At 38.1% G+C, this 20030-nt stretch overlaps 3 protein-coding genes across 12 annotated transcripts in view; 1 reads left to right on the forward strand and 2 right to left on the reverse strand.

Annotated features, from left to right (window-relative positions):
- Window positions 1-2866, reverse strand: part of PMS1 (PMS1 postmeiotic segregation increased 1 (S. cerevisiae)) — a 96831-nt gene extending 93965 nt beyond the window's left edge. For all 5 annotated transcript variants that reach the window (XM_011974253.1, XM_011974252.1, XM_011974250.1 and 2 more), the window contains exon 1: window positions 2371-2866. The gene's annotated coding sequence lies outside the window, so the exon portion shown is untranslated. The remainder of the gene's footprint in view (window positions 1-2370) is intronic.
- On the reverse strand, window positions 1660-3392 carry LOC105535228. The gene has a single exon (XM_011974248.1). The coding sequence runs from the start codon at window positions 3228-3230 to the stop codon at window positions 2751-2753; it is 480 nt and encodes a 159-aa protein (XP_011829638.1). The 5' UTR covers window positions 3231-3392; the 3' UTR covers window positions 1660-2750.
- ORMDL1 (ORMDL sphingolipid biosynthesis regulator 1) lies at window positions 2582-16664 on the forward strand. 6 transcript variants are annotated; one of them, XM_011974245.1, is made up of 5 exons: window positions 2972-3060; window positions 3533-3921; window positions 4337-4517; window positions 11270-11421; window positions 15081-16664. In XM_011974245.1, exons 3-5 carry the CDS (start codon window positions 4344-4346, stop codon window positions 15214-15216), a joined length of 462 nt encoding a protein of 153 aa, XP_011829635.1. In that variant the 5' UTR covers window positions 2972-3060; window positions 3533-3921; window positions 4337-4343; the 3' UTR covers window positions 15217-16664. The 6 variants fall into 6 exon arrangements, with proteins under 6 accessions (XP_011829631.1, XP_011829637.1, XP_011829636.1 ...); XM_011974241.1 differs by lacking the exons at window positions 2972-3060; window positions 3533-3921 and adding an exon at window positions 2582-2685; XM_011974247.1 differs by lacking the exons at window positions 2972-3060; window positions 3533-3921 and adding an exon at window positions 2680-2731.
- The last annotated feature ends 3366 nt before the right edge of the window (window positions 16665-20030 follow it).

Consider the following 20030-nt stretch of genomic DNA (forward strand, 5'->3'; position numbering starts at 1 on the left):
TACAGGTGCCCACCACCACACCTGGCTAATTTTTTGTATTTTTAGTAGAGTCGAGGTTTCACCATGTTGGCCAGGCTGGTCTTGAACTCCTGACCTCAGGTGATCTGCCTGCCTCGGCCTCCCAAAGTGCTGGGATACAGGCATGAGCCACCAAGACAGAACTCTAATCAGCTTTCTTCCTGTATTTCTTGTTTGATAATAAAAATAATAGCCAACATAAGAATTTTATATATATTATTCTATTTAATCCTCAAAACAACTCTATGAATTCTATCAACCTTTATCACCAAATAGGATTTAAAGGCATGGTAACTCGCTCAAGATCACAAAACTATTAAGTGGCAGATGCACACCTTGGCACGTCTGACTACAAAGCCCATGCTCTTAAACACTTTCCATCCAGGCACATAAAGCAAAATTAGAAACCTTGAAGTCATCCTAGAAATTCTACTCACTCTCTACATCCTGCCACCCAGTCATCTCTCCCCTACTATCTAGATCTCACAGTTTCCTAAACTAGTCCTCTCCTCTTTGTACTGCCTCCATTCAGCCTCTCAAACTTTCTCTCCTGAACTATTGCAATAACCACCTAATTGATATTTTGACTCGAATCTCAACCACTATAGGGTTCTTTCTGTATTTAAATTTCATCATGTTGCTGCCCCACTTAAAATTTTTATAAAGGTTTCCAACTGCCAACCAGGTTAAGTACAAACTTCTTAACAATTGGATTTTTGCCTACTCTCCCAGTCATCCCATCATTGCCCAAATGTGCTCTAGGGGGATGATACTACACAACTTTTTTTTTTTTTTTTTTTTTTGAGGCAGTCTCACTCTGTTGCCCAGGCTGGAGTGCAGCAATTTCGGCTCACTGCAACCTGCCTCCCAGGTTCAAGCGGTTCTCCTGTCCCAGCCCCACAAGTAGCTGGGATTACTGGAGCGCAGCACCATGCCCGTCTAATTTTTGTATTTTTAGTAGAGACAGGGTTTCACCATGTTGGCCAGGCTGGTCTCGAACTCCTGACGTCAGGTGATCCGCCCGCCTCGGCCTCCCAAAGTGCTGGGAATACAGGCGTGAGCCACCATGCCCAACCAACTCATCTCTCTTAACATGGTGACACTCCTTCCTCAGTTCACATGGTTCTCTCTCTCTCTCAGCTGACTTCTAATCATCCCTCCAGATTTAGTTCAGTATCAGCTCTTCAAGAAAGCCTTTCTTCACTGCTGCAGCCTCCTTTCCTTCACCTGTCAACAGAGTAGGTATTCCTTCCTCTGCAGTCCCCCTTTACCTCATTTCTAATTAACCTCATCAAAAGTTATTCTATTAATATGTGTTTCTGTCTGTTCCTCCTGACTCAAAGTTCTTTGAGGACAGGGGTTTTATTTTATATCAATCACACATTCCTAGCATAGCCCCTGGAATATAGCACTCTATACCATATGTGTACCAAATGAATGCTTTTGAAAAAGTGGAATGGTTTATATCGGGCTTACAAATCACAGCAAAGAATGTCTGGGAATATCAGGATAGTCAGTCTTCCATATTTACTGAGAGGGAAAAGGAACACTTCTGAAGGAATGTTGATGACCCAGAAAGTCAGTTAAGGACAACAGGTCTGCCTGAAAAAAGAAGTAAAGATCAGAGAACTCACAGACTTTCATTAGAGAGAACACAAAGAAATCATTTATTTAAAGAGCAGACTAAATCTAAAACAAGTTCACAAAGCCAACAGAAATTCAAGATACATAGACATACATAGCGAACATTCTCTTAAGTCAATTTTAAAATGTTGAAAGCTATTTAGGCAATAAAGATCACAAACTTTCCGCACTGCCAAGGTGAGGGAAATTACATTTCAAAGGCGATTCCAAAAAATCTAATCAAGACTTTCCTCAGGATCAGTTTTTGGTATCCACATTTCCCCAGTATGTGTAATACAGGTGCCTGTCTTGGGCGTACGGATAAACCCAGAAGGCCACGAGCAAACATCGTGATTAACTTTAAAGAGTTTAACTTGCACCCCTTGTATGATGCCACAGGATAGAATACTATAAACCGCCAACCTCACAAGATGAGTTACAGTTGCCATGGGTTAAATTTGCTGCCTGGAAAACAAATTTTAAGTCCTGCACCCAGAAGGGTCTGGGAATGGGCCGCAACAAAGACCAAGCCAGAACACCCAGAGCCCAGATCAGCTCAGAGAACGCGCTCCACGTGTGCGCGCCTGCAAGCCCGGCTTCGCTTCCCGCCCGCGGGGAGCGCCCTTAGCTGCACTACAGCGTTCGCGCCCGGACCAGGACGAGTAAAGGGGATGGGGGCCCTCAAGCCCTCGAGAATATAATAAATACCCGTTAGTCATACCACACTACCTTCCTGCTAGCGCGAGGCAGGCAATTACCATCCACCAGCGGCAAGCAGCCAGCGTCTCATCCGGAGCGCAGGCCCGACACCGCACTCGCACCCAGCATGCGCGCGGCAGAGCGGGTACGAGGAGCGCGGCACTTAGTCCCGCCTCGCCCGGGGGGGACGTAAGATTGGCGCTGCTCGCAGCCAATCCGTTGGCAGCGAGTCTGTCTGTGAACGCTTCCGCAAGCTACGCAGCGCCCGGCCTGAGGGCGTGTATCCGCGGCCGTAGCAGCCCGGCTGGTCCTGCTGCGAGCCGGCGGCCGGCAGTGGGGCGGCGGGTAAGTGGGCACGAACGCGACGGAGGCTGTACAGTCTCCTTCGTCCGTAGGGAACTGCTGGCGGCCTAGGGTCGTCCTGAGAGGGAAAAGTGAGGTCCGGCTGCATCTGCGGCGCCCTGCGTGGCCGTGCGAGCCGTGGCCTCAGAGGCTCGTCCCCTACGCAAATCTTCGCTGTCTTGCCAGGGTCCTGACGTGACGTGCGGCTGCGAGAAGGAAGGGGCGGGTTGGGGGAGGTGCTGAGGTGGTAGCAGCGGCGGCCTTTGCTGCGTTTTCTCTGTCCCAGAGGGCTCAGGCAGGGGGAACTCCCTTGAGGGGCCGCTGCGGGTCGCCGTCTCCGGAGGGACCGGCGAGGGCAGAGCCGACGGCCTCTTCACGGTCTGTAAGGTCATTGTTTGCCAGCCGCGGGGCAGCGCGGCAAACCTGCTGGGGAAAGGTTTTCTGGTTGGAATAGGATGAGTACCGCACCAGCTTTGCCTTCCAGCTGAGATGTAAATTTCAGGCCTCCATCCTGTGGAACGTGGGAAAACTATCTTGAGTGTTGGCATGTTCTAAGTAGTTTAAAATAATGTATAATAAATGATGTGTGTTTAGACGAAGGATTTACACATACAAATTGGAGACTGTCGCGGTCTTAGTGTAACTAACTTTTCGTCCCCTTAACCCTTGATGCCTGTTCTGTGCTTCTCTAGAGGGGAAGGAGCATTATACTCTGGAAGCACTTGCTGGATGGGGAAAACAGAAGTTCCTCTCCGTATGCTAACTCCGTAATACAAGCGTTTGTGTATTTTAAAATCACAGCTGTTCCAAATGTAATCTAGCCTCGTTTTCCCCCTCCCTCGGATGATAGGTGTTCTTCAGGACAGTTTTATTTTAAGGAATTCTTAGACCCAAGTAAACACCATCATTAAAAGAACTGATAACTATTATCAGTTCTTCCTTTGGAGTCCATCTTAAATGGAAAGGAGATGGGAAAAACTTTTTTAAAAAGAAGAAAGAAAACTGAAGTTTTTTAATTGACAAGAGAAATATTCAGAAGACTCCTTATTTTCACCTAGATGTATCACAAAATTGAGAAACAAACATTATCCCTTGACCATGTAGATTTTACACCACATTATGTCAACGGCATGTACCTTCCACATTCAGTATTCAGAAAGAAGTGATCTGAACTCTGACTATTCTTTATGGATACAGTAAGTCAGATATAAGAGTCTGGCTACTTGACAGACTGGCTGGGTGAGTTCTGCTTTTTCTTTTTAATATAAATTTATTATGTTGGTAAATTTAGCTTTTGGCTTTTCACGTTGCTCTCATGATATAAGAAAATGTAGGTTATCTCTTTCAGTTTGAATTTTCCTATTTAGTAAAACAGCATGCTAGAAAACAAACTTTAGGAAAGGCATTTTAACTACTTTTTAAATTAGAACCATGATAATAAGTCTTGTCTTACCATAAAGTCAGATGTTGACGATTCTTCACTGCTATCAGCAGCATCTCTACAAGTAGCATATTTTGGATGGTGTTTGTGTGCTACCTCAAGATAACTAGGAAAAAATAATCATCGTAACACATGTACCTTGTCATGTCAGAATTGGGGGTGTTTAGGTTGCCAGTTATATCAGTGTTGATTCATTTTATTACTTTCCTATAGAGCAAACATGAATGTTGGAGTTGCCCACAGTGAAGTGAATCCAAATACCCGTGTCATGAACAGCCGGGGTATGTGGCTAACATATGCATTGGGAGTTGGCTTGCTTCATATTGTCTTACTCAGCATTCCCTTCTTCAGTGTTCCTGTTGCTTGGACTTTAACAAATATTATACATAATCTGGTAAGAATTTCACATTATACTAAACACTTAAAAGTTTTAGGTTTAGTGGTTGCCAGAAATTAAGGGGCGGAAGGAATGGAGAGTTATTGCTTAATGGGTACAGAGTTTTTAGTTTTGCAAGATGAAGAGAGTTGTGGATGTCGATGGTAATGGTGATGACTGCACAACAATATGAATGTTTTTAATACCACTCAATTATACATTTAAAATCGCAGCACTTCGGGAGGCCAAGGCGGGTGGATCACAAGGTCAGGAGTTCAAGACCAGCCTTGCCAACATGGTGAAACCTTATCTCTACTAAAAACACAAAAATTAACTGGGCGGGGCAGCACATGCCTGTAGTCCCGGCTACTCTGGAGGCTGAGGCAGGAGAATCCCTTGAACCTGGGAGGCAGAGGTTGCAGTGAGCCAAGATTATGTCACTGCACTCCAGCCTGGGTGACAAAGTGAGACTTTGTCTCAAAGGAAAAAAGCGTCTAAGATGGTAAACTTTATGACGTGTGTTTAAACACAGTTTTTAAAAAAGCTTAAGGTTTTGTGATATGTACAACTTAGTTTTTTTAACAGCTTTTTTTGAGATATAATTCACATGCAATAAAATCCACCCATTTAAAGTGTATAGTTTAGTGGTTTTTAGTATATAAGACTTAATTTTGAAGAATTCTAATCTGGGATAGAATTTTCTTTTTTCTTTCACACTTTATTTCAAAACTGGGCCTTTTTCTAAGTAAGACTCTTTTTTTCTCATTGTATAAAATCTAGAAAATAGATCATTTTAGTTTCAATCCTTGTTAACTTATCTATCTAAATTGTGTAAGTATTCTTTACTGTTTCAGTATTTAAGTGTTGAACTTAATCATATCTTATGTGATTCAGGATCTTATGGTGCCTTAGCTGCTGCTTGTTGAGTATCACTCTCTTGTATTAGTGCTAACAGAGTAGCAAAGTTTTGACTGACTCTACTGACCATATAATGCAGCCCTGGAAATTGCCTTTTACAAAAACAAAAAATCCTGACAGCGACTTTTCTAGTTTTAATAGCCTATTAAAGTAACGTGAAAAGGAGGAAATAGTTACTTGAAAATTTTAATTGAATCCAGTTTAGCAGTACATTTGTTGAAAGATATTTTTTAAAATTAACTTAAAGCATTAAGACAGGAAAACAGGAGAAATTGATTTTTTAAAATTAACATTATTTTGGCCAGGAGCGGTGGCTCACGCCTGTAATCCCAGTGCTTTGGGAGGCTGAGGCAGGCAGATCACTTGAGGTCAGGATTTCTAGACCAGCCTGGGCAACATGGTGAAACCTGAAACCCTGTCTCTACAAAAAATACAAAACCTTAGCCGGGCATGGTGGCAGCACATCTGTAGTCCCAGCTACCCGGGAGGCTGAGATGGGAGAATCGGGAGGCTGAGGTGGGAGAATCGCTTGAGCCTGGGAGGCGGAGGTCACAGTGAGCCATGATTGTGCCACTGCACTCCAGCCTGGGTGACAGTGAGACCCTGTCTCAAATAATAACAATAATAATAATATTTATTTTCTATTTTCTGGAGTATATTTGAAGTTGACTGGAGGAGGACAAGAATGATGTGCTGGTAGACATGATAAATACGTGTCCATTTAGTCCATTTTATGTGATAGACTTTGTAAGGGGAAAAGATGTTTTCTTTTAAATAGTGACTTCTCTGAAATATTTTGCACTAATCATCTCCCTTTTGTTGAAACTTCCTTTGGCTTCCATAGGATCACTTTCACTGGCATGTATTTCTGACCTTCTCTTTCTTCTTATGGAGTCTTCTTTCTCTTTTCCTCTCCTAAATATTTCTATTCCCAAGGTTCTTTTCTTCACCTCTTCTTATGCTATGTATTCTACCTAGGTTACTTCATCTACCCATATTTTCAGTCTCTACCTGTAGAATAAGGATGCTCCTATTTATTTATATCACCAGATTACCTTGCACCTTAAACCAAACAAGTATAAATGGAACTTATCTTATTCCTGATTAGTCCCTTACCACCCACAATCTGCTCCTCTGACTTCACCACTAATCTTTTCTAAAGGCCAAGCCGGACAGCTAAATGTTAATGGTAAAGCAATTAATACACAGGTTGAGCATCCCTAATAGGAAACCCAAAATAGAAAATGTTCTAAAATTCGAAAATTTTTTAGCACCAACGTGGTGCCACAAGCGGAAAATTCCATACCTGACCTGACAGGTTGCAATTAAAATGCAGTCAAAACTTTATTTCATGCGCAAAATTATTAAAGATACCATACAAAATTATCTTTAGGCTGTGTGTGTATGATGTATATGAAACATAAATGAATTTCATGTTTAGACTTGGGCCCTGTCCCCAAGATATCTCATTATGTATATGCCGATACTCCAAAATCCAAAACAATCCAAAATCTGAAACACTTCTGCTCCCGAGCATTTTGGATAAGGAATACTCAACCTGTAACGTATAGTCCAAACAGACTGTTTAGAGAGTAAAATGGAGCTCTGGTAATAACTACTACAAGAGAATAGGTATAATCAGAACCATCCAATGCAAACAAGAATACAAAGTCACCTAAGTCGTAGGATAACTTCTTTTCCTTTATATTCCATATCCAGTTTGCTCAGAGCACTGCCTTCTACTGCTTTACTCTCAACTTGATCCCCATACCCTCATTTTTTCCACAAGTAAATTACTCGGATAAATCAAATGGTCTTCTTGATGCTTCTCTACCCTTCTGCATTCCAACTTGGCAGAGTGATGTTTTAAAAATGCGTGCTTGCTCAAGTCATACTCTAAGTCATTCAGTGATTATCCATTGCAGTCATGGTAAAATCCAAGTTTCTTGTGTGACATATAAGACCAGTTGGTAACAGTGCAGAAACAAGGAGACTTCACCTTATCTCAACCATCTCTAAATACAGGCTGTACACTAGCAATAAAATCATCTGCTCTCATTTTATTGCTTTGGCTTAAGCTATTCTACTATATTTTCTTTTCACCTGGACCAAGTACTCTTTTGTTTTTAAGAGACTGGCGTGATCATAGCTCCTCCCACCTTAGCTTCCCAAGAAATTTGAGGACTACACATGCCGCCATATCTGGCTAATTTGTTTTTATTTTAATAGTGATAGGGTCTCACTATGTTGCCCAGGCTGGTCTTGAACTCCTGGCCTCACACAGTCCTTCTGCACCAGCCTCCAAAAGTGCTGGGATTACAGGCATGAGCCACCATGCCCAGCCATTTTGTTTTTTTTACAGAGACAGGGCCTCATTCTGTTACCCAGGCTGGAGTGCAGTGGCATGATCATAGTTCACTGCAGCCTCGAACTCCTGGTCTTAAGTGATCCTCCTGCCTCAGCCTCCCTCAGCTAGGACTATAGGTGTGTCCCACCATGCTCATCTGATTGACTGATTGAGATGGGGATCTTGCTATGTTACCCATCTTGTCTCAAACTTCTGGCCTCAAGTGATCCTCCTGTCTTAGCCTCCCAAAGCATAAGTGAGCCATGGCACTCAGGGCCTACTTTTATTTTTTTGAGATGGAGTATCTCTGTGTCATCCAGGCTGGAGTGCAGTGGCACAATCTTGGCTCACTGCAACCTGCACCTCCCAGGTTCAAGCGATTCTCCTGCCTCAGCCTCCTGAATCGATGGGACTACAGGCATGCACCACTACACCCAGCTAATTTTTGTATTTTTAGTAGAGGTGGGGTTTCACCATGTTGGCTGGGCTGGACTTGAATTCCTGACCTCAGGTGATCCACCTGTCTTGGCCTTCCAAAATGCTGGGATTACAGGTGTGAGCTACCATGCCCAGCCCTCTCTAGTATTTTAATACCCCTCCTTCCTGCTCTCCTACAGCAAAACTGTCCCTCCAGGAATCTACACAACTCTCATGCTGCATTCTTTTATCATGTGGTTGTCATTGTTTTATAATTAGCAGTTTATCTCTTTATGTTTTAATTTTTGTATCTCTAAAGACTTATTTAAATGTTTGCTGAATAAGTTAGTCTTTTTTTTTTTTTTTTTTGAGACGGAGTCTCACTGTCACCCAGGCTGGAGAGCAGTGGCGTGATCTCAGCTCACTGCAACCTCCGCCTCCTGGGTTCAAGCAATTCTCCTGCCTCAGCCTCCTGAGTAGCTAGGATTACAGGTGTGCACCACCACGCCTGGCTAATTTTTGTATTTTTAATAGAGACGTTGTTTCACTATGTTGGTCAGGCTGGTCTCGAACTCCCAGGTGATCTGCCCACCTTGGCCTCCCAAAGTACTGAGCATGAGCCACCACACCTGGCCAAGTTAGTCTTTTCCATTCTCCAATGGCACATGTATTAAGTATATTTTAGAAGCCATCCCTGCACCACTACCACCCCCTAACCTTGTTTCAAATTGGTTGACCATGGACAAATGATTGGTAATTAACACTGTATAGAAAGCAAACCTCTGATTTATTTGTTATTAGTTCACCACACTAAAAACTTAATTAGCCATAGGAGTTGCAGTTACATGACTCCAAATTTAAGTTTCCTTTGAAGATAGCCACAATAAACCAATTAAAAATCTGAAATATATATTGAATGCCTTTAAAAATGAGAAAATGGACCTAGTTGTTACACCCAGTTAGAAAAATAGTGTATTTGCCTTTCTGAAAGAAACCTACAGTGGTTGTTTTATTAAGTGCTACCTCATCCTTAGAGGTTATGCTTCACAAGATTCTTGGCCCAGCTTTAAAAATGAATGATTCATTTTGATTCAGTAGGTATTAGTAAGGACTAGCCATAAGCTACATACTTTTGTTCCCTAATTCTTTTAATGTAGGAATAATGATCACAAACATTTTTATATAAAAATAATTTAAAAAATAATACTGGGGCAGAAGATATATGGCCAGATAAAGATTTTATTATTTTTCACTGAAAAGATGTATAAAATAAACTGTTTCGATATTCTAAACACTAGTTAAGTCTATATAGTTTGAAGGAAATAATGAGAGGATGATTATTCTTTTAGATTCTAATATGTATGTGGTCTGGAACAGATGTTCTTAACTTTTTGGGGGTCCTATACCCCCTGAGAATTTGAAAACATACTTTCTGTTTTATAATTCACTTTAAAGCCCATATAAAAATGGTTTTGTAGTGCTTACAGAATAAATACTCCTTGGCATAATGTCATCTTCCAATATTTCTAATGTTGGAAGTGTCCAGTGTCTAATGTCTTGCAGTGTCCCGTGCTTATTCCTAGTGTATTCAGGCTAATGGGAAAACAAACGTCATTCAAACAACTCTAACACGATATACCGTACTGTAATCGTATTTTCAATAAAATTGTATACAACTACATAAACAGGAGATTAATTATTACTAATGAGGTAGGTTTTCCTAAGGAATTGTTATTTGAGCTGAACCTTTAAGAATGAGGTAATTAATGAGGTAGCATCAAGACTTTTGCCACAGCAACAACGAACCTTTCCCTCCCCTGCCATTTGCTGAGTATTCTGATTGTACCTTTGATAGCAGTTTCTGCCCTACTTTCTAGCTGTTTATGCATATCTTTTTTTCCTTACCATCTCTTAGAGGATTAAATTTCTCCAAGGCTTGGGTACATCTCATTCAATTTCATATGTGCGTGTATGTCCTGTGTCTTGTACATATAAGCCACTTATTAAATATTTGGTGGGTTAAATCCAATTGAACATGAGTCCTTTCCTCCATAGCTTACGTGTTATTGCAGCTAAACGACTTCTGAATTGCCTAATGGAAAAACTAGGAAGTAGACTAAGCCTTGAAAGGAAGGGCTTGGTTAACTTGGTATCATATAAAATTTCAAATCCGTAATTTTTCTACATAATCATTAAAAGCTGAGGTAGGAAAAATGACATCACATTGTGGTGTCTAGAAGGAAAAATTTTGTGTCATGATAATATTTAGGCATTATCCTTTTACAGTGTCTCAAGCAGTGATCCTGAACGAAACACTGCCTATCAGTCTAAATGGGTATCATAATCTCAAGGAAACCAGATCTACTATATATTGGTTTTATTCTATCCTAACTATTAATAAAAATGTTATATGTTTCATATGATCTGACAGATCTGACAGAATGGCTTTTAGTAATGTTATTTGCTTTGAGTTTTAAAAACTGACTTCAGAAGAAACACTATTGAGGCACAATGGCGATTTAAAAAGGGAATTGAGTGGAACATTATACCTATTATATCAAACTTGTTGCTTTGGAAGAGAACTATTAAGGCAAAGGCAGTCATCATATTAAATATCTCAAAACTATTTTTCCCGATAGATTTTAATCATTTTATTGTTTTCTACCAGTTTGTATGTCTTCATCATTTTTTAAGTATCATCAAATTTACTAATATACCCTGAAGAAAAACCTCCTGTACATTGGGGAAAAAGTAATCCTATTTCCTAATAGGAAAAGTGTAGGAAAATCTGAATGTAAAGATATGAAGCTACACTGATACTTATTTTCAATTTAATGAAAAGAAATGCAAACAGGTTACTTTCAATTGACCTTTTACAAATTCTCATTTAATAATAATTTATATACCCTAGAAAGTTCTATTTTATTATAATGAAACTGGCCACAGCCTTTCACTATTATCTGAAAGCGCAAAATGAACTCAGCTAAATCCCACACTCTCTCACAGCTTGGAACCTTGTTAATGCTACTGACAAAGACTAGTTTTGTATTTAATATTGTTCATTTCTACCCCCTTGCTTGTTTTCCAGGGGATGTATGTATTTTTGCATGCAGTGAAAGGAACACCTTTCGAAACTCCTGACCAGGGTAAAGCAAGGCTCCTAACTCATTGGGAACAACTGGACTATGGAGTACAGTTTACATCTTCACGGAAGTTTTTCACAATTTCTCCAATAATTTTGTAAGTGGCAGAAATGTTTAGGTATGAGGAAGATTGGATAAGAGGAAAATATCCTTTCATCAGATTGAATTGGAATTAGAAACAGCATTTTGTTGAAAACTTCTATCAATAAGTGGCACCTCGGATAGAATATAAATTATAGACAGAATTTTTAACAAGTTGATAATAAATTAGTTTTCACTTCAGTCAGTACATACGAAGACAATATTACATGCTAATCAGTGCACCTAGACATGTAGGATATACAGGTCAAATGTATTCCAGCTCCCATTCTTAGGTTTCATATAAGGACACAAAATACATAATCATATTCTATATTGCACTGTCAGATTAATCTCCCTAAGCAATGATTTAGACAATCAGAAGAATTTCACTGGCCACCTAACCTATTAAGATATTCAGACTCCTTGGGAAAGAGTATGGTTTCGAAAAAAAGAGGTCAGGCTTTCATTACAGGACAGACCTGGGTGGAGTCCTATATATATCATTCAGCCAGCTTGGTTTGCTCATACATAAAATTCTAGCTAGTGATACCTAATTCAATACTAATGCTGTAAGAAATAAATGAGATAATATCTACCTGGATAGCATATAACCTGTATCTAGTATCTAATTTCTTTCTCTTATCTGATGTTCTGCACCTTCCAGAAAATAGTTCTTACCCCATTTTCCCTTGATGTAAATATTTTATCCCCACCCAACTCCTACCTGGCCTTCTAAGCAGCATTTCTTGAATATTTCATGTGTAGTCCTATTTCTGTCTTTGTTCAAATCATATCTCCTACCTGAAATGCCGCTTCCTTTTTTCCCCAGCTTTATTGAGGTATAATTGACAAATAAAAAAATGTATATATGTTTTATTTTGTCTCTCCAAAGAATTTATAAGTGCATGGATTGCTTTGAATCCCACAGTAAGTACAGTGGCCTACACATAATAGAGGTATTGCTCATATATCTTAATACTCTGTACCATCTATCTTAAACATAATAATGTCCATGATAGTGTCAGCACAGCCTGGCGTAGCACAAAAGACTTCCTGGAGGTGGATGTTGGAAATCCTTATGCTAGAACTTAAGAGAGAATAGGCTTTAGATATTTAAGTAAGGGAAGACATTTTTCAAGTGAAAGGAATAAACTGATCATAAAATAATGGGGTCCTTTTTCCTTAATTTATAGCCCTTTGAGGAAATTTTGAACTGGTTTAGTCCCATATAAAATTAACCTCAAAGAAAAGTGTCAGTGAGGTCTAATAAAAATAAACGTAAGCTACGTGGGAAGCTGAGGCAGGAGATGGTTTGAGCCTAGGAGTTGGAGGCTGCAGTGAGCTCCGGTCACATGCTGTACTCCAGTTTGGGCAACAGAGTAAGACCCGATTTATTAAATAAATAAGTGAATGAATGCATGCATGCATGTAATAACAAAAATATTGGTTATTCAGATGGCCCTGAATTTGGATTTTGGCTCAACCCCTTTGAAGCTCTGTGACTTTTGGCCATTTTCTTCAAAGGCTCAGTTTTCTCATCTGTAAAACATTGAAGATTGCATCATAATACATGTAAAACGCCTGACATATTCTGAAGTTTTAATCACAGCTATCACACAAAAGGTCAACTGAGATGTACCTGTGTACAGTGTCCATATTTCTCAAAATATATTTTTGACCAACAGGTATGATTTCAAATATTCTGATTAAATTGCTTACTTAACTGAAGAAATAGCATTAAAGCCATCTATATAGCATTAAGACTTTTCAAAGTGCTTTCACATTTTCTTACTTAACTATTTGTCAGGTAGGTGTGACATGGAATGTTATTCCAGATTTTTTTTTTTTTTTTGAGACAGAGTCTCGCTCTGTTGCCCAGGCCAGAGTGCAGTGGCGTGACCTCGGCTTACTGCAACCTCCGCCTCCCAGGTTCAAGCGATTCTCTTGCCTCAGCCTCCCCAGTAGCTGGGACTACAGGTGTGTGCCACCATGCCCAGCTACTTTTTGTATTTTTAGTAGAGATGGGGTTTCACCATGTTGACCAGGCTGATCTTGAACTCCTCACCTCAGGTGATCCGCCTGCCTCGGCCTCCCAAAGTGCTGGGATTACAGGCATGAGCCACCATATTCCAGATGTTTAGGTAAAGAAACAGACTCATATGCATTACCTTGTTGAAGATCTTGCACCTAGTTGGAGTTAAGAGCTCAGGTTTACACCCTAAACTACTATCTTGTAATACAGGTCTCTTTCCAATATAGCTGTTGGCAAATAAATGTTGTCACACTGATTCCCACCTGGGTTTTGCATACCATCAGAGGGTTGTCTAAGTTTTTGAAAGAGGCAAGTAATTTTCATATAATCTACACACAAAATTCGTTTAAAAGACAAAAAGGGGACATATGCTAGGTTATAGTCAAAAGAACCCATTATAAGATTTATTATTTCTAACCTATCCCAGATTATAGATTAAACCTGTAATGATGGTGGGAAATGAAGTGAGTTTGCTAAATGCAAGTGATGTCCTATTTTGTTCAGTAAAGGAAGTATAAATTTAGTCTTCAAATACATGAAAGCAGGAAGAAAGAATTTCAGAATTGAATATGTTTTACACTCGAGAAAGAATTTTCTGACTAGTTTGCAAAATAGGTGGAAGATTGTAGGATTTCTCAATGTAGATGGTTCTAAAAATGTATAAAATTCTCTGACTGTGATTTTTTGTCATACTTGGAAGTAGCTTCTCTCTTCTAACCATATTACACAAGATACTTATTTTCCCTTATGAGAAACTAATGTCAGTAAAGACTATTAGAATACTTCCCCTGTGTACTGCAAAAATAAACACCTAAATAGAAACTAACTTCTTAGTTATGAACAAATAAGACATGATGTTTTATTCTTTATATCTTATCTGTATTATTCCGTTAGTAATCAGATGATGTGTCTGCACCTTGATATACCCGTAGGTAAAACTAAACATTCTGGACTTGGTGATTTACGGTTTTAAAGGTGCTTTAGGCTTGGGGCTTGTTAAAACAAATTCTCAGTTGGATATCCAAAAACATACATGCATTTGATTATTAAAAAGCAGCTGGAATGGTACAACAGTGTCTTTCAAGTTACCAGTTAAACTGGTTACAGAGCTGCTCAATCAACTACAGTATGAAAATGAGAACATCAAAAGGGCAACTAAATATTTATTTCCTTCAAAGATAGGAATTGTACTAATGAACTAAAACCCCATTTTTCGGAGCTTTGCAGTAGAGGTTTTTAACCTGTGAGTCATAAAAATTTTTGAGAATAAGATGAATGCTTTGAATCCAGATCTCTCTCAGAAACATACATGGAAATACAGAACCACACCTGTAATTACAGAGGGCATATGAACCCTAGTTTGAAAGCCTTGCTTTAAAGGGTGCAATGTGTTCTATTAAATGTATTTAATACAATTACAGAAATGGAAAATATGGACCTCCATTAAACAAATTTTTTAGTTCCTAATGAGATAAAACTTGGGGCCAAACTAAAATGGTTCCTCTTATTTTAGTGCTCAGAAATAGTTTTATTTTTAGGTATTTATGCTTTAATGGCCTTTTTTTTCTACCTTTAAAATTGTTTAAGTTCTAAGTAATTTTATTTTTGGATGTTATATATATTCTTAACTTTTATCTCTACAGATATTTTCTGGCAAGTTTCTATACGAAGTATGATCCAACTCACTTCATCCTAAACACAGCTTCTCTCCTGAGTGTGCTAATTCCCAAAATGCCACAGCTACATGGTGTTCGGATCTTTGGAATTAATAAGTATTGAAATCTTTTGAAACTGAACAAAACTTTTTACAGCTGCTGAATTTCTTATAAGAAAGGAGTGGTTATAAACTGCACTGTTTCTGTGATAATGTGAAATTAAGAAGTATTTACATTGGAGGGCCAATGGCTGGTCCTTCAAGTGCTGTTTTGAAGTGCAGATTTCCATTAAATGATGCCTCTGTTTAATACATCTGGTATATTTCTGAAGAGGGGCTTAATAAGCAGGCTGGGCAGGCCCAGCTTATAAGTTCAAGGGCATCACAGTGAGGGTGTAGTAGATAAATTCAAGGAAATAAGAGATTTGTAAAAAACTAGGACCAGCTTAACTTATAATGAATGGGCATTGTGTTAAGAAAAGAACATTTCCAATCATTCAGCCATGGTTAGTTAAAGCAGACTTACATGTAAACCGGAATCATCTCTATACAAGTTTATTAAAGATTATTTTTATTACTATACATATTTCTCTTGTTTTATGTAAGAGGATGTATATCCTTTTGTTTTATACAAGCCATTTCTCACTTATGAGGGTACTTTTTTGGTTTTGCTGGCTCAATATTGTGTATTGGTCAGTGAGGCCATTTTTACATTTATTACATTACAGAGTTCATGGAGGTTCACCTTTGTGACTGATTGGTGATAGAAAATAGCCAAGTATCTGACAAGCAGCCTCTGAGTCAGTGTTCTAATTTTGGAACAAAGGGGGTTTTACTGCTTTTCCAGACACAAGGCTGCTAAACCAATTAAGAAAATAATTTATTTCTTTCAAGCAACTAAAAAGTAATGGTAATTTAAAGGTGTCTGCTTATTTGGTTGAACAATTTAACTGGCAAAGTTTGTCATCATTTGAAAAAGGAAATATAAAAGGAACAACCATATAGCCAACCTGTGGCAGAAATGACGTCTCTAGCAATAGTACCAAAGTAAGTAATGGAGTCTTTTTTGGCAGGTCTGCAGTAAAAGATAACATTTTCTTTTCTTAGTTCTCCTGCTCTCAACCCCCATATTTTGCCTATGAATATTTTGCCTTTGAATACGTGGGTTTTAGTATATATAGCCCAAAATGGTAACTGTCTCCAGAACAGCAACCATATTGAATTCTTGTGACTTAGGAAAGCTTCCTATAGTTGCTGACATTAATTGCAAGAAATAACTATATACTACTTTGAGAAGTAAACATGTCAAAAAAAACCAAGTTCAGATATGGGACAAAATTTAAAAATTCAGTAACATTTATAAACATAATTGAATGAAAAGAGTTATAGACCAACTTAAACATCAATTCGTGTCAGTAAACTGACTTTGGGGGGTAATGATCATTGTTTTGTATTTCAAAAGTATTGAGTTTAGAAATCAGTTGTATGATACTACCTTTGTATGTCTGTCTTTTCCCATGTATTTTTAAATAACTGGTGATCCATAATTTAATAAAATTTTTCCTTGGTGTAAGATTATTTCAAAAGCTCTCCAAATTTAGTCATCAAAATTAAAGTGACATTTTTCAAGTTTATTTTTAAGCAACTGAATTTGTGAAATTAAAGTAACAAAAAACATTCATTTTTCTTTATTTTAAAGTTCATCTCAAAAGGCTTACATTTTTTTAACATACTTCAGAGACAGAAGTCTCCCTCTTACACATGCTTTCTTCACTGCTTTCTCCTGTCAATGCTTTAAAAATATTTACTCGGTAGATATTTGAAGGGCCCACTCTGTTACAGGAATTATGTTAGGTACTGAGGATAGTGTGTAAACAAGACAAACCAACTCCCTTCCCTTTGATGGCTACATTGCAGTTTCAAACAAAATCTATAATGACTATTACTTGGAACAAAATAAATTGCCATGCCATAAATGCTCCTCACTTCAAGTCAGGAGACATAATGGCAGTTTCTAAGGAGTCATGAGCTCAGAAATGCCACTAATTTTAGCATTCATTGGTGGATCTTTCTTGCAGCAATTATTACTGTGGAGTTCTAGTGATGATTTTCTGTTTATCTTATTCCTTCTATAATTATTTATTGGAATCTTTTATAAGGAAGATTTGTCTATTCTCCCTCATTTACTTATTTATTAAATCACTTATACTCTGGGCTCATGGATATTTCATTCTTTGGGTTATATAATCCATTATGATTTGTTGCTCAAATTGTCCTCCAGCTTTGACCATTAGGAGCGCTTACAAGTTGACTGCTGTGTCCCTTTGACCTGCCCCCATCCTTGTTCTAGGTTTATGGTACTACTGTCTATTGAATTATAAAGATCCTAAGGGGCATAATAATATCTCCTTGACTAACACCTATGTGAATTAGCTTATAGAGCTATATGAGGCTAAATTAGAGAAGCCCTTGGACACCATGTAATTCAACCCCCTGCCTTAACTTTTTTTTTTTTTTTTTGAGATGGCTGGAGCTGGGTTTTTTTGGTCTCCCAGGCTGGAGCACAGTGATGTGATCCCAGCTCACTGCAACCTCTGCCTCCCGTGTTCAAGCAATTCTCCTGCCTTAGCCTCCTGAGTAGCTGGGATAATGGGTGTATGCCACCACGTCCAGCTAATTTTGTATTTTTAGTAGAGATGGGATTTCACTATGTTGGTCAGGCTGGTCTCAAACTCCTGACCTCAAGTGATGTGCTTGCTGGGTCCCCTACCTTAGCTTGAATCTTCACTAATTACCACCCTTCTGTTTAGTTCTGTTTTAATAATAATATTAATAGAAGAGGACTTATAAGACAGTATATTCTAGTTTTGTAATGGAATTTACAATTTGTTGTATATTGAGTCAAAAATCTAATCTTTACATAACTCTTCAACTATTTAAAGGTAACTTTTAAATTTGTGTCAGCAGCATGGAATAAATATTACTAGAGCCTTCATCATTTTCGATATGATATGGTTTCAGATTTCTCCCACTATCCTGGTAATTCTGCTCTAAGTTCCAGTTTATTCCTTATTATATAGCACAAGAGTTAAATACAAGAGGTGATCAGATATGCTGTGAAAGAGTACCACTTCCCCTGTTCTGGATGCTTTTTTTTTTTAACACTGCTTAATACCACTTTAGTTTTTTATTTTGACAACTGCATATCACTGATTCACTATGTCACTAAAATCTTAAATCTTCAATATATAGTGCTGTTAAATTATGATTACCCTTCACATATTAAATTGATTTATTAAACCAAACTCTTAAGACATTTTTCCTATAGAACTCCATCTTGTTAGATTTTAGTTTATTGATTCATCTTCTCTAGCTAAAGCTGAATCTTGATTTTCATGCAGTATATTTCTCCTGTGTCTTCTATATTATATATGTCATCAGTAAGTATCACCCAAAAATAGCCTTATGCTAGTCATGAAGAACACAAATGGAGCAACCCAGTGTCAACCAGTGCAATTTAATAGTCTTTCTAACAGGATAGAAAGAAAAGAGTAATTCCCAAAACAGTAACATGGATACTACATGTCGATGTGAGAAATGTGAACAAGTTCAGTACTAAAAAGACATGTCTAGGTAAAATACCCTAAAAGGAGGTTTGGAGTAGTGCAAGGCAGGGGAGGGGAAGGTAAGTAGAATAGCAGAGATAAACTCTCTATTATGTCAGAAAGAAAATAATGAGATGTATCACATTTTACTCCCTAATCTCAGTTCCAGGTAAAAATGATCCAGTGATTTAGCAAGTAGTTTGTTATGTTGGGTTTAAAATTTTTCATATAGCTACAAATGAACGCAAGAGAATTATAAACATCAAAGTCAGAATCCTGAATGTATCAAGTATATAGGACACAGGGCTTCAACTGTATTGGATGATTTTATCTCAAGTTGAATGTTGGCCTCACAGAAGTTGTTTATAGTATTTCCTTTTTTCAAAATCTGAAACATTTCATAATTAGAAAAACAGTAAAAAAAAAATTTGAGTTTTCAGTGTAGTATTGTAATTTATTTCATTTCTTGACACATATTCAAGCCCTTGATAAACAATGGTTATAGAATGACATGTGTAGCTCTCAAGTTCTAACTAATGTTAAGTTTAGCAGATAAAGCAGTTTATCACTGTGTCCGTTCACTCGTACTGCATAAGTATGTGTTGATAAAATAATCTTAAATACAAGGATTTTCGTAAAGAAATAAGCTACTTCATTAACATTGTAAAATAAATAGTTTTAAGATATAAAGTATGAAAGGAATTTTACAGTGTTTAAATTTTCTGACTTTCCAATTATGCAATTATAAATTTTTATTGACAATCTTATTTTGAAAACCCCCGAGTTTTCAAATATTCTGCATTTATGTTGACCACTTTACCAAGATGATAAAACATGTAGTATTTTCCTCATTTTATAATTTTATAGTGGGAACAGAGAAGCCAGATGATTTATTAGTTATTGCTGGTAAAAATACAGAGATTCTTTGAAACATTTGTCTCTCCTAGAATTCTCATCAAACCATATGCTTCTAACACATTACTTAACAGTCATGGGGAGTATGTGGGAACGACAGAGACTCACCCTCTCCCTTCCCTGCCAAAACCACACATAGACCCACACACTTAAAAAATAAGGAAATAAGATCATCTAGTACGGAGATTCCTCAAAAATTAAAATTATATCCAGCAGTTCCACTTCTGGGTATATACCAGAAGTGAAAGCAGGAACTTAGACAGATATTTGTCCATTTTTGTTCACAGCAGCATTATTCACAATAGCCAGAAGATGGAAGCAATCCAAGTGTCCATCAAGGGATGAATGGTTAAAAGAAATGTGACATACACACAATGGAATATTATCCAGCCTTAAAAAGGAGGAAAATTCTGATACAT

The sequence above is a fragment of the Mandrillus leucophaeus genome, unplaced genomic scaffold (assembly GCF_000951045.1).
Source record: "Mandrillus leucophaeus isolate KB7577 unplaced genomic scaffold, Mleu.le_1.0 Scaffold143, whole genome shotgun sequence".
Classification (NCBI taxonomy): Eukaryota; Metazoa; Chordata; class Mammalia; order Primates; family Cercopithecidae; genus Mandrillus; species Mandrillus leucophaeus.

Coding starts and splice junctions, on each gene's coding strand:
- LOC105535228 (XM_011974248.1), bottom strand. CDS start 3,230: ATGCCAACACTCAAGATAGTTTTCCCACGTTCCACAGGATGGAGGCCT.
- ORMDL1 (XM_011974241.1), top strand. CDS start 4,344: ATGAATGTTGGAGTTGCCCACAGTGAAGTGAATCCAAATACCCGTGTC. Junction 4,518..11,269: donor CAAATATTATACATAATCTG/GTAAGAATTTCA, acceptor CTTGTTTTCCAG/GGGATGTATGTATTTTTGCA. Junction 11,422..15,080: donor ACAATTTCTCCAATAATTTT/GTAAGTGGCAGA, acceptor TTATCTCTACAG/ATATTTTCTGGCAAGTTTCT.